Source organism: Aquarana catesbeiana, linkage group LG04, assembly GCF_042186555.1.
Source record: "Aquarana catesbeiana isolate 2022-GZ linkage group LG04, ASM4218655v1, whole genome shotgun sequence".
Classification (NCBI taxonomy): Eukaryota; Metazoa; Chordata; class Amphibia; order Anura; family Ranidae; genus Aquarana; species Aquarana catesbeiana.
The window spans coordinates 658,912,839-658,925,782 of record NC_133327.1 but is presented as its reverse complement, the minus strand read 5'-3'; the positions used below and the strand labels follow the sequence as shown (position 1 = coordinate 658,925,782).

At 46.5% G+C, this 12,944-nt stretch overlaps 1 protein-coding gene across 1 annotated transcript in view; it reads left to right on the top strand.

Moving 5' to 3' along the window:
• The window catches only part of LOC141140949 (neo-calmodulin-like), a 68,278-nt gene that overhangs the window by 53,931 nt on the left and 1,403 nt on the right, over window positions 1-12,944 (top strand). The window contains exon 4 of the mRNA XM_073628508.1: window positions 4,727-4,862. Coding sequence (XP_073484609.1) covers window positions 4,727-4,862 — 136 coding nt within the window. The remainder of the gene's footprint in view (window positions 1-4,726; window positions 4,863-12,944) is intronic.

Sequence of the window (12,944 nt, the reverse complement as noted above, 5' to 3'; positions counted from 1 at the left end):
GCACACCAAACACAGAATCAAACGCACATTTTGCCATCTGAAAAAACGAGGGGCAAATGCTGCAAAACGCGCAGTAAAAAACACACAACACACAACCCACAAAATGCCAAAATGTCCCATTAAACACTTGTAACCAACATGCTGCCCTATGCGTGTTACAGGAAAAACGAGCCACAAAATGTGCGCTTCCACTATGCTAGATGTGAATGGGGTCTGAAAGTGAAATTGGTGCGGTAACACAAAAACAACGAGGCTCCATTTACATCTGTGCCTTTCCTTGCATTTCAGAAATGCACAGCACCAAAAATTGCAGTAAAAAACGCACCAAGCTCCGCTCTAAAAAATAGTTTTGAACCTTCTTTGGGGTGATTGCTGTCTGTAGGGAGGCTATTCAGGTGAATGGACTGCCCTATGTGTGATGAGTGAAAATACTCAAACGCCTCTCCCCCTCTAAAAAAATAAAAATAAAAACGCATGTGGGAATGCGAGTTCCCGCTATGCAGAGTTGTGAACGGGGCTTGACAGCTGAGTATTTCTGTCCACTCCCTCCTATGTACTTGTATAAAAATGGCCATACACTATGCAATCTGTTTGTATATTGTGTATTTAGTGAGAAGGGTGATCAATGATTGATTGCATTTTATTTAAAAAACGTGCACTTGGGAATGTGTGAGTGGATGATGGAGTTCAGGAAGTTCAGGGAAGTAGAAATTAATGAGTGACTGACCCTAATATCCCATTGGTTCCCATTTGGAAGGTTTTATTTTTCCTTGTTTAAATGCTGAGATCTAGCAGAAAATGTTTGTATTTAACGTGAGGTGGAAATAGAAACCTCAAAGACCCGATGCAAGAAACCTGGTAGTTCCACCACTGTATGGAGGACTACAAATCCCAGCAATACAGTAACAATGCAGAATATCACCAGCTATAGGGGATGTATATAGAGAGCCATGCATTGTATATAGAGAGATGACTGCACTGTACTGTGTTGTAAAGCGATCCATGTACTGTATACAGGGACATCCATTCATTGTGCTGTATACAGAGAGATCCATGCATCGTGCTGTAAACAGAGAGATCCATGCATTGTGCTGTATACAGAGAGATCCCTTTCATGGGAAATAGGAAAAGGTGGATACTTTTGTCACCATCTATACTAGGCTCACCTCACTCTACAGAGGTCTCAGGTCACATGACCTTTCTGGTCTAGGCATGACTTATATCCCTGACAGTAAAGCAGAGAGATGAGCGGGGGGTTCCCCCACTACTGGTTTCTCTATTGTGCTATATTGGGTTTGGTCTATAAATGGATAGATTTGCCTCCTACATTGTGTGCAATGTCTACCATTTCCCTCTTACATTCTGTTGACGTCTTCTGTAGCTTTATTCCTGGCTGGCTATTCTCTGAATTCTCTGTATATATGCATCTGTTGCCCCTCGATCTGAAAAGACAACGATTCCCATCATGGGATGCCCTGTGTATTTGTGTATATGTAATAATAATAATTTTAAAAAACAAAAAATGCAATAATATGCCATAATATGTAAAACAGTGATAAAATTGCTCAAATCAAAAGCAGATATTCGTCTGATTTTACATAAAAAAAAATCTGCTTTTGATTTGAGCACTTTTATCACTGTTTTGCATATCGCATATTATTGTATTTTTTGTTTTTTTAAATTAGGGATAGTCATTTATGCATATTTACCTATTTTTGATGTTCAGCTTTTTGAATTAGTGTACTTTATCACTGTTTCACTTATCGCATATTATGGCATATTACTGCATTTTTGTTTTTTTGTTTTTAAATTAGGGATAGTAATTTATGCATTTTTGTTAATTTTTGCTGCATAGCTTCTTGAATTAGCACACCATTTTTTATTAATATTACATATGCACAAATACACAGGGCATCCCATGATGGGAATCATTGTGTTTTCAGATCGAGGGGCAACAGATGCATAAGAGATTGCAGAGAATAGCCAGCCAGGAATAAAGCTACAGAAGATGTCAACAGAATGTAAGAGGGAAATGGTAGACATTGCACACAATGCAGGAGAGAAATCTAGCCATTTATAGACCAACCCCAATAAGCACAATAGAAAAGCCAGTACTGGGGGAACCCCCCGCTCATCTCTCTGCTTTACTGTCAGGGATATAAGGCATGACTAGATCAGAAAGGTCATGTGACCTGAGACCTCTGTAGAGTGAGGTGAGCCTAGTATAGATGGTGACAAAAGTATCCACCTTTTCCTATTTCCCATGAAAGGGATCTCTCTGTATGCAGCACGATGCATGGATCTCTCTGTATACAGCACGATGCATGGATCTCTCTGTATACAGCACGATGCATGGATCTCTCTGTATACAGCGCAATGCATGGGTCTCTCTGTATACAGCACAATGCATGGATCTTCCTGTATACAGTACAGTACATGGATCTCTTTACAACACAGTACAGTGCAGTCATCTCTCTATATATAATGCATGGCTCGCTATATACACCCTCTATAGCTGTTGGTATTCTGCATTGTTACTGTATTGCTGGGATTTGTAGTCCTCTCTACAGTGGTGAAACTACCAGGTTTCTTGCACCTAGTCTTTGAGGTTCCCATTTACTTTTCTCATTAAATACACACATTTTCTGCTAAATCTCAGCATATAAACAAGAAAAAATAAAACATTCCAAATTGTGCTACACCAATGGGATATTAGGGTTTGTCACTCCTTGATTTCTACCTCCCTGAACTGAACTCCATATCAGATCTCATGGTTGCCACTCACCTCTCTGCACACCACCCCCAAAGTGATTCTATGACTGCCCCAGCACCAATTAACCACCAAAAGTGGAACTTCTGCTCATTTGTTTCCTCCCCCCCTCCGGTGCCACAATTGGCACCTTTCGGGGGGGAGGAGGGACAGGATACTGTATCCTGTTCCCACTTCCGGGAGCCACAGCCGCGGATATTGACATCACAACTTGGCTCCCTCCTCTTCCCCCTGTTGCTGGGCCAGTAGGAGAGAAGAGTGGAGTCTCGTGCATGCGCAGTAGGGTTCCCGCTGTGAAGGCGTAAGGCTACACTGCCGGGTTCGCTTACGTGCAATGGCGGCGGCAGCACCTGACAGCTAATGGAAACATCAGCTGCGGTGCCGACATCGCTGTACTCCAGGACAGGTAAGTGTCCTATTATTAAAAGCCATCATCTGCAGTATGTGTAGCTGTTGGTTTTTAATTTTTTCAAAGGTGGGCGGACCTCCGCTTTAAGGACCAGAAGAATTTGCCCCATTAATGACCAGGCAATTTTTTGTGATACAGCACTGCGTCGCTTTAACTGAAAATTGCGCAGACGTACGACGCTGTACCCAAGCAAAATTTATGTCCTTTTTTTCCCCACAAATAGAGCTTTCTTTTGGTGGTATTTGATCACCTCTGCGTTTTTTTCAAAAAAAGATTGACAATTTTGAAAAAAAAAACAATATTATTTACTTTTTACTATAAAAAAAAGTTTAAAAACTGTCCATTTCGGTTTTAGTTTTCGGCCAAGCACATCCTGAATTTTCAGTTTTGGTTTTGGTCCTGAATTTTTCAGTGTGCTTTTTATTTTATTTTTTAATTATTGTTACAATTTAACCTTTTAAATATTTATTTATTACAATTCTTTATTTATTTATTTATTTATTTTTTATCAGCCCTGTGGGGGGGTCTTTGGTGAGATGTCAGGGGTCTTAACAGACCCCTGACATCTCCCTTTTGAGACACAGAAAGGGACTGAAGACACAGATTCCCCAGTCCCTTTCTCAGCAGCCTCAGATGCACTGGACATGAATGGACAGGAGACAGAGGCTCCTCTCCAACACAGTTTACGATGCTCAGTTATGAATGGACAGAGTCAGTGATCACTGACTCTGTTCATTTGGAATTTGAAGGAGCCAACAGATTTACTGGCTCCTTCCTCTGCTCTCCATCCTGAAAGATTGACACAGAGGGGGAGCGGAATACACGGAGGGGGGACCGGAGCGGAATACACGGAGGGGGGACCGGAGCGGAATACACGGAGGGGGGACCGGAGCGGAATACACGGAGGGGGTAATGGAGCGGAATATACGGAGGGGGGACCGGAACGGAATACACGGAGGAGGGACCGGAGCGGAATACACAGAGGGGGGGACCGAAGCGAATTACACGGAGGGGGGACCGGAGCGGAATACATGGAGAGGGGGACGAGAGGAGCCTGTAGGAGGACACAGAGGGGGACTGGAGGAGTATACAGGGGACAGTCAGGGGGTGATCGGTGCGGCGGTGGGGGGAGTTACAAGCACCGATCCCCCCTGTATAGATTTCAATAAAGCAGCTGGAAGCCACAGAGGGGAGAGGAGGAGAAGCGGCTGTCAGCTACTTCATTGAAATCTATACAGGGGGGGGATCGGTGCTTGTAACTCCCCCCACCGCCCCACCGATCACCCCCTGACTGTCCAGGTATCGGATAAAGCATCGGGGCATTTGCCGAGTACAAGTACTTGGGCAAATACTCGGTATCGGCACCAATACTAGTATCGGTATCAGTGCAACCCTAATAACAACCATTCTTCAGCCGATGTACAGAGAATCTACTGAAGACATGACATACAAACTCCTTTCCATGGGTGTATTGCTATACAAGGAAGACTTCTATGTAATTCACTTTGTAAAGTCCTCTACAATCTTTAACTGTTTTCTGTTTCTAGGATGACGATGGCTACATTAGTGCTGGTGAGCTTCGTCTTATTATGACAACCTTTGGTTATAAAGAAACAGATGAAGAGGTTGATGAATTTATCAGTGAAGCAGGTATTGATGAAGACGGTAAAGTAAATTACGAAGGTAGGTTGCTTTTTGATCGGTCTTTTGCTTATTGAGCCTCTTGTTGGCAGGGAAGCTATTCCAATGCACACTTTGTGTGAGCACAGCCAGATTTATACCCTGTACAAGTCAATGGTCTGCTCTTCTGTATTTCACATGCAACCATGCATTCGTGCCTCTGATGGTCCCTGGACAGTTTGTTTCTAGGACTGGCAGTTCTGGCTCCAGTTCCCTGTCCAGCTTGCAGCTGTACAGAGAAGCACTCTGCTATGGGTGTATAGTTTAGCTACATCTGTACACAGCAGTCTAATTGCCCGACTGAAGTGTCACTAAACCCACATCATAGTAAGCTATCAATAAATGGTGTGTTACATGCTGTCCATACTCACACAGTCACTATGAGATTCATTTTCTCTATTTTGCAAAAAACCTGGTTGATCCTGCTGCTCTATAGCTCCCCCTCCTGTCCATGTCCCAAATTCAGCTAGAGATTTTGCAGCTGTGGAGGCAGCTCTGCACATGCTCAGTTTTCATTGAGTTTCTATGCTGAGCATTTCCTCCCTATCACATCTGAGCAGCCCATGTGACTATAGAGTCACACATGTGGGCGTATACCAGTGGGAAATGACAGCCCAATTAAAACACTTTATTGATATTATTTATTTTTTACTCTGAATTCTGAAAGCTGTTTTTTTTATTTTGAACATGTGACCAGCAGTAGAGGACTAGAAGCTCCTCCTGCTTATTTTTCCCTGCAGACAGGCTGGGAGAGATCTGGGTCATGTGACAGACGTATATCAATTAGGAGAAAAGGTACTTAGATGTTTGTTTGTTTTTATTCAAATAATTACAGCGCTATCATCCACATACAGAGATAGAAGGAACAATATAAATTAAACTTTGTGTGTTTAGTATCTCTTTAAGTGCCTCTCTAGCTAAATGTAGAAGTCATATTGACTCTGTTACTTTTCTGTGTGGGATTTAGTGCTGACTATAGAATCCAGGCAGTTCTCACCGATCACTACTGCAGGATAGAACATGACTAGGGTAGCCAGATACCTTACTGCCCAACCAATACATGTAAAACTTATACTCTACCATTAATGACGCTGACACTTGAATGGATGTAAATGGCCTTTACGGCCTTTATTAACAAAACCAATAAAACTGTAACTTTTTATTTCAAATATTTAAAATTGAATTTACGTATTCAAAATATTCAAAGAGATTTTAAACTTTTGGTTTTCTGGTCCCTGACGACCCTCTTTTACTTTTTTGAGCCTGTAGCCCCTTTTTGTTAGCATTTGCCCCCAGCCGCTAACTCGTCTCGAGGACACACTAACTGACCACAGACCCCCACTTATTACCGGTTGGTCCGAACTGACACTAGACCAACCGGACTACTCCATCCTGGGATGTGTCCCAACGTTTTTAAAACCTCCTTTTTCATATATATCTATATACCATAGACATATATATACTCCTGTCGTCAAGGACCTAACGCCACCGCAGCAGAAGTGTGACACCTCACACTTGTGCCTGCAGCCAAACTAGCAATGCTCGCCTAATGCCATCCTCCAATCCCAAAGCCCACAGGTCAATACCCACTGGATTGAGATGAACACCATCCCCTCTAAGGTACATCCAAGTGTCAACTTCCAACTCCCAATGACGTATGACTATGCCGCCGTTGCGGGAAATAAACCTGCCCACTTCTTTATTAACTTTTATTCGGCACTTTTTCAGTTTTTCCCATGAACGGGCCCCCCTCCATGACATGCGGGCTACTATATCCGACCATACAAACAACATGTTCGGAAAAGATGCCCTAAGCCTGAGGAAATCCCAATGTATGTCTTTTACTACCTGCCTCATTGGCCTACTGCCCAGGTCATTTCCACCCACATGCAAGACTAGTATATCCGGGGCCCTATCCAGTCTGGAAAAGCGGTGTACCTCCGGAACTACTTGCTGCCAACGCATACCAGGTATGCCGAGCCATCTAACGATGCCCTCCTCCCTCTTAATCCTCAGCTGCCTACCGTCAGGTCTGACGTCCGCCCTTCTTGCCCCCCAAAAAACATATGAATGCCCCAGTATCCAAATGAGACATCTTGGGGGATCTGCAAAGACATAAAAAAAAAAAAAATACCAGCAACAATCAAAACCCCAGCAGTCCCTCCAATTTAACCTATACAAAAAACAATTACATTAAGTGCGGGCGAACATACAATCGATACCTTCTAGACTCCCATCTGCCTATCCTCTTTATTACTGTTTCAGGAAGTCCCCAGCGAGCAGCCTCCGTGGCCGCTCCTATGCGGAACGAATGCCCCGCGTATTCCCCCGGAGGGAGACCACCCTCCGCTAAACACTTCCGCATAACCGCTGTAAACTGAAATCTAGAGAGGCACTGTCCATCCCTGTGGATGAACAATGCCCCCCCCTATTGGTCGAATATCCATGAACTGTCGTAGAGCCGTCACTGGACACAACTGAGGGTCCAGTCCACAAAGCAATTCTACCCTGACCCCTTTTCCTTCTTGATCAGTTTTTGAGCGCTGTATACAAATCAGTACCGACTGCTCCGAACACTGAACGTCTCCGAACCTCAAGCCTCCCACTACCTTTTTTGACGGTGAAACTAATTCTCCAATACGGAACGCCCCAAAAAACGCCAAAATGAAGGCCGCTCTAAACAGCACTTGCTCGAAGTGATCCGAACACACCTTCTGTAAACTTGAAATAATTGTGCTTAACACTGCAAACGACACAGGGCGTCTGGAGTCTCTCTTGTGTGAACCTCTTCTATAGCCCCTCAACGCCCTGCGAACCAAAGAGGATTTTGTAACATCCCTTAACCCTTTTAATTGAAACCAGAAGGCTAATGCTGCCATCTTCTTACCTATCGCATGTCCTGAAACCCCATTTGAATAATTTTTACAAATAAAACATAACACTTATACCTGCATGTCCTCCGAATCCTCAGACCCTCCTACCTGTGCCATCAAAGTCAACCATTCCTGCCAAACTTTCCAATAGGCCTTCCAGGTTCCAGCGCTGAGAGACTGCTGTATCAAGCCCGCGGTGATTCCAGCGCAATTCTCCACAATTCCGACGGGCATGTCTCCCCTATCCGCTTCGCCTCCGGTGCCAGCCTGCGAAATTCTTCCCACTGGAAACGAGACAAAGCATCCGCTAGCTTATTGTACACCCCAGGGATATGAACCGCGTACACAAATGCATTGATGCGCAAACAACTGAGCATCAGGTATCTCAACAGTCTAACAACTGGCGGGGAAGAAGCCGAGATGTTATTAATCGCCCAAACCACCCCTAAGTTGTCGCAATTGAATCGAACCTTCTTGTTACGTAACTCTTCCCCCCACAGTTCAATGGACACAACAATGGGAAATAACTCCAGTAACACCAAATTGCGGAGGAAACCCGATTCCTTCCAACTGTCTGGCCAAGGCCCTGCACACCACCTACCTCGGCAATACGCACCGTACCCCGCCGATCCTGCTGCATCCGTAAACAATTCCAGGTCAGCGTTGCTGACCGGACCTGTTTGCCACATGGAACGCCCATTGAAATCCTCCAAGAACGCGTCCCAGACTTTTAAATCTGCCTGCAATTCTCTAGTCAATCTTATAAAGTGATTGGGAACCTTCACCCCAGCCGTGGCTGCTGCCAACCGCTTACAGAATATCCGACCCATGGGAATATTTCTGCATGCAAAATTAAGTTTTCCTAACAAGGATTGTAATTCCTTCAAACGCAGCTTCCGCCTCTCAACCGCCCTACTCACCTCCTCTCGTAGGGACACTACCTTATCCTCAGGCAGCCTACATTCCATGGCCATGGAGTCAATAGTAATGCCCAAAAACACCAACTCGGACTTAGGGCCCTCCGTCTTGTCCGCCACCAACGGGATCCCAAATTTCTCAGCTAAGTGTTGCACCGTCCCAAGCAACACCCCGCAACACTGGGAGTCAGGGGGGCCTATATACAAAAAATCATCCAAATAATGGATAATTGAATTAACCCCCGCCACTTCCCTAACCGCCCATTCGAAGAATGAGCTAAACGCCTCAAACAGTGCGCAGGAAATCGAACAACCCATAGGTAGGCATTGATCGACAAAATACGACCCTTGCCAACAACACCCTAACAGATGAACGATTTGTGGATGTACCAGCAAAAGTCTAAACGCCGATTCCACATCCGTTTTTGCCATGAGGGAGCCCTTACCATACCTCCTAACCCATGCGACAGCCGCATCGAATGATGTATAAGTAACCGCACAAGCTTGCGGGTCGATGCCATCATTCACAGAGCCGCCTTTTGGGTAAGGTGATGTATCATCCTATATTGGCCCACCTCCTTTTTTGGAACCACTCCCAACGGGGAAACTATTAATCCTGGCAACGGCGGATCAGGAAATGGTCCAGCCATGCGCCCTAACGCAACTTCCTTGGACAGCTTAGCCGACACCACCTCCGGATGTCGGAGTGCCGACCTCAAGTTTTCGTCCACAGGCGGAATCTCCCGAACCGAACTAGGAATTTGAAAACCTTCCCTAAACCCTGTTTCCAATAATTGTGCCGCCGCCCTATCAGGATATCTATTTAGGAATGGTAGCATCTTTTCTAACCTCACCGGCGTCATCCCTTTTTCCAGCGACGTCACCAGTGTGACCTTTTCCTTGTCTGAAACATCTCGCGAACTAATGTGTCCCGCTACATCCCGAGCATTTGTGTTTAAATCGACACGAGTTCCCGAACCGACAGGTACTTTCGTTGAACTGCCAGCACACCCCTTTTTTTTTTTGGGGCCGGCGATCCAACTGAGGCGGCGCCGCCGACCCCCCCTGGAAAAAACGGGCTCGTAGCCCTGGAAGAAGTCATCAACTTCATCCAGAGACTAATGTCCTTATGATCCCACCTAATTGAGGGGCGAATGGCCTTCCGCTGATGAAATTGTTCGTCATACCGAAGCCACGCCAAACCCCCATACACCCTATGCGCCTCGCTAATTGCCTCCAGGTAACAGAATAGTGCTGAGCAATTCTCGGGGGCTTTCTCCCCGATCACGCTTGCCAAAATCGCAAACGCTTGCAACCAGTTAGCAAACGTGCGCGGAATGAGTCTGTACCTCCTCTTTTCTTCCTCTTCCTTCTTACTTTCATCTGGCTTTACCCTGTCTAAATTAAAGTTTTCTAGCGGAAGCACGGAAAAAATCGTTCTTCCAATTTTTTTCCCTGACCTCCTTTTTTAAATGCGCCCCTAGAGGTCCCTCGAAGCACACGTATACCTCACACCTCGCCGCATAAGCCAGTCTCACTCTATCCGCGTCCTTTTCCTGCGTCGCGGTCACCGTAGACTCTCCCACGCCGTCACTTCTCGTCTGCGTCTCCGCCACCACTGTGGTCGCCGTCCTGCGCGGAGGATCCGTCACGGCAGGGGGCTCGCGTACACTTGTGGGTTGTGACATCCAGGGGGTAATTGGGGGCGAGGGCTGTTGAACCCCATTCTCAAGCCGTCGCAGCAACTCTCTCATAGAATCCCATAATCCCTCCTCCCCCCTCCCCAGTGTACCCTGCATATCACCACCACCCCTATTCCTATTCCCATCTACTAACCTAGGTGCATTTTTAACGACATTAGAAAAGGTTTTCTTACCTGGCTGCCTTAGGCGAGAGGACCCACCAGCCGTCTGTCCAGACTCCACCGCTGTCTCCTGGGGATCGTCACTCAGCTCACCCTCCTCGCTGCTGCTGCTGTCGCTGTCCCGGTGTCTCTCCTGTTGAAGTACTTGCACCGACCTTCCATCCCTGCTGCTTCCAGATGACTGAGCGACCGGAGAGGGGGCGACAATCCTGTGAGGGCTCCGTCCTCCCTGAGCACTGCGCTCGGCAGTGACATCATCATCCGGCGCCACAGCCGACGATCCGGCATCCTTATGGCCAACCCTCCCAGGCCCAGAACTGAACCTGGAGGCGGGGCCTCCCGACCGCCGGGGATTACATGGAGAACCTCCTCCAGGAGGTAAGATGGCGCTGCCACGTGTAGAGCCGCCGGCCGTCTCCAGGGAATGGCCGGCGCCCGAACGACCCCTCCTCCCACGCTGGGCAGCCCACTCCGACCGGAGCCGCGCCGGGGGTGGCTGCCTGCTGTCTCTGCAAACGGGCACTCCTGGAGGGGACCGGACTAGTAGCCTGTAAACTGTCCCCCCTGCCTGCACTAAGCTGGGAACGGTGCCGACTCGCAGGCCCCCCCCCGCGCTGACTGCTTGGCCGGGGGTCCTGAGGGGGTCCGACCATGACTCCCCAGTCTCTGGTGAGGCCTGGGAGTGTTGTCGGGGCTAAGGCGCTCCGGAGGTCTGGACCTCCTAGCCCATGCAGCGGCAGGCCGCTCTCTAGATGGGCCCTGTCCTGCCCCCTGCAGTGTGGAAGCGATCTGGCTCTGGAGCCAGGCAGAGCCATGGGTCTCTGCTGCTTCCCTCAACTGTGCCCACAGATTTTCTAACTCACTCATCCTGTACCTACTATATCACAGGGGACAATTGAACTTTCTTCCTGGCTATCTCTCCTACGACTGACCTTCCCACTCCCCCCAGCTACTTTCCAAACTTCCACACTCCTCCCCTCTACACTGATCCTCCCAATCCTAACAGAGAACAGAATTCCCTAAACCACTCCTCATTATTAACCTTTTCCTAAGCTCCTTGCACCCTGTCATGGCTGTACTGCGCTTACACTTCATTACAGCTCCGTACATGTCTTAAATACTGATGTACTATGGCATACCTCCCAACTGTCCCTGATTTCAAGGGACTGTCCCTGATTTGGAGCAATGTCCCTCTGTCCCTCATTCATCCTCATTTGTTCCTTATTTTGGTCTGATCTATATAGATGTATATAAAATGCACTTTTTATCTATCAAAAAGTGTTTCCCAGTGCTAAACCTTTCATTTGATTTCTAAATTGTTGCATTTGTAGATTCCGTAGTGGTAAAAAAACACTTGTGAGTTTAACCAATCTTAATTTTTGTTTGTACAATTCTCCTTTAAGGGGATGTGGCAGGGGGTGTGTCCTGTGCCTGCATACTTTTGCTGATAGGTGTCCCTCATTCCCATCTCAGAAAGTTGGGAGGTATGCTATGGTGTGGTCCCGTCCCCTTCCCTCCATTCAAGCTCTGTAGCTTTTGACACGTAGAGCACATGTGGCTACATATATTCTGGAGTAAAGTCTCAAAGTTTACATTGTCTAAGCACGCTCTGAGCCCCCCTCCAGCAGTGATTGGCTACCCAGCTCAGTCTTCTTACCCCTGCAGTGACTTTGCAGCACATTGATCTCTAATGCAGCACAGAAGGGTAGGTAGGGGGAGGGGTTAGCAGGTCATGCTAAGCTGCTGGGGATGCAACACAACTTACTACTTTTGCTTTGAGATTGACAATTGTTTGTTCCACAATGTCCACAGCTACAAAGGTTAGTGGGGACTTTTTTTTTTAAAGCTCATGAATCACTTTTTGGGAATATGTAAATGCTGGAATGTCCCTACCCTGGCCACAGGTGCACTACCACAGATATTAAACCCAAAATCAATTAAATGCAATCTTTAGATGTGGTAAGTGCATTTGTTTTCTTTTTTTAGGGTTTTCCCCCTCTCTGTTTTCACCTGATGATCCAGCCAGTAACACACCACCTGTATTAGGGTGCCTACTCTCTGGATGAGGGAGCAACAGACATCCTTGGACAGCAGCATTATTAATAATGGGGGAAGGGAGTGTTAGATGCACTTACAGATTTAGATGCACAAACAAACTGAAGCCAAACTCCAGCTCACACTTTTTTAAGCAGTTACAGTAACAATGTTTTCTTTTGGGATAAAGGTTTTACATAAATAAATAAAAGCTGATCATTGTAAGCACCCCTGTCAGCATACCTCCCAACTTTTTGAGATGGAAATGAGGGACACCTATCAGCAAAAGTATGCAGGCATAGGACACACCCCTGGCTACGCCCCCTTAAAGGAGAATTGTACAAAAAAAAACAAGATTTGTTAAACCCACAAGGACTTTTTTTTACCATTACTATTC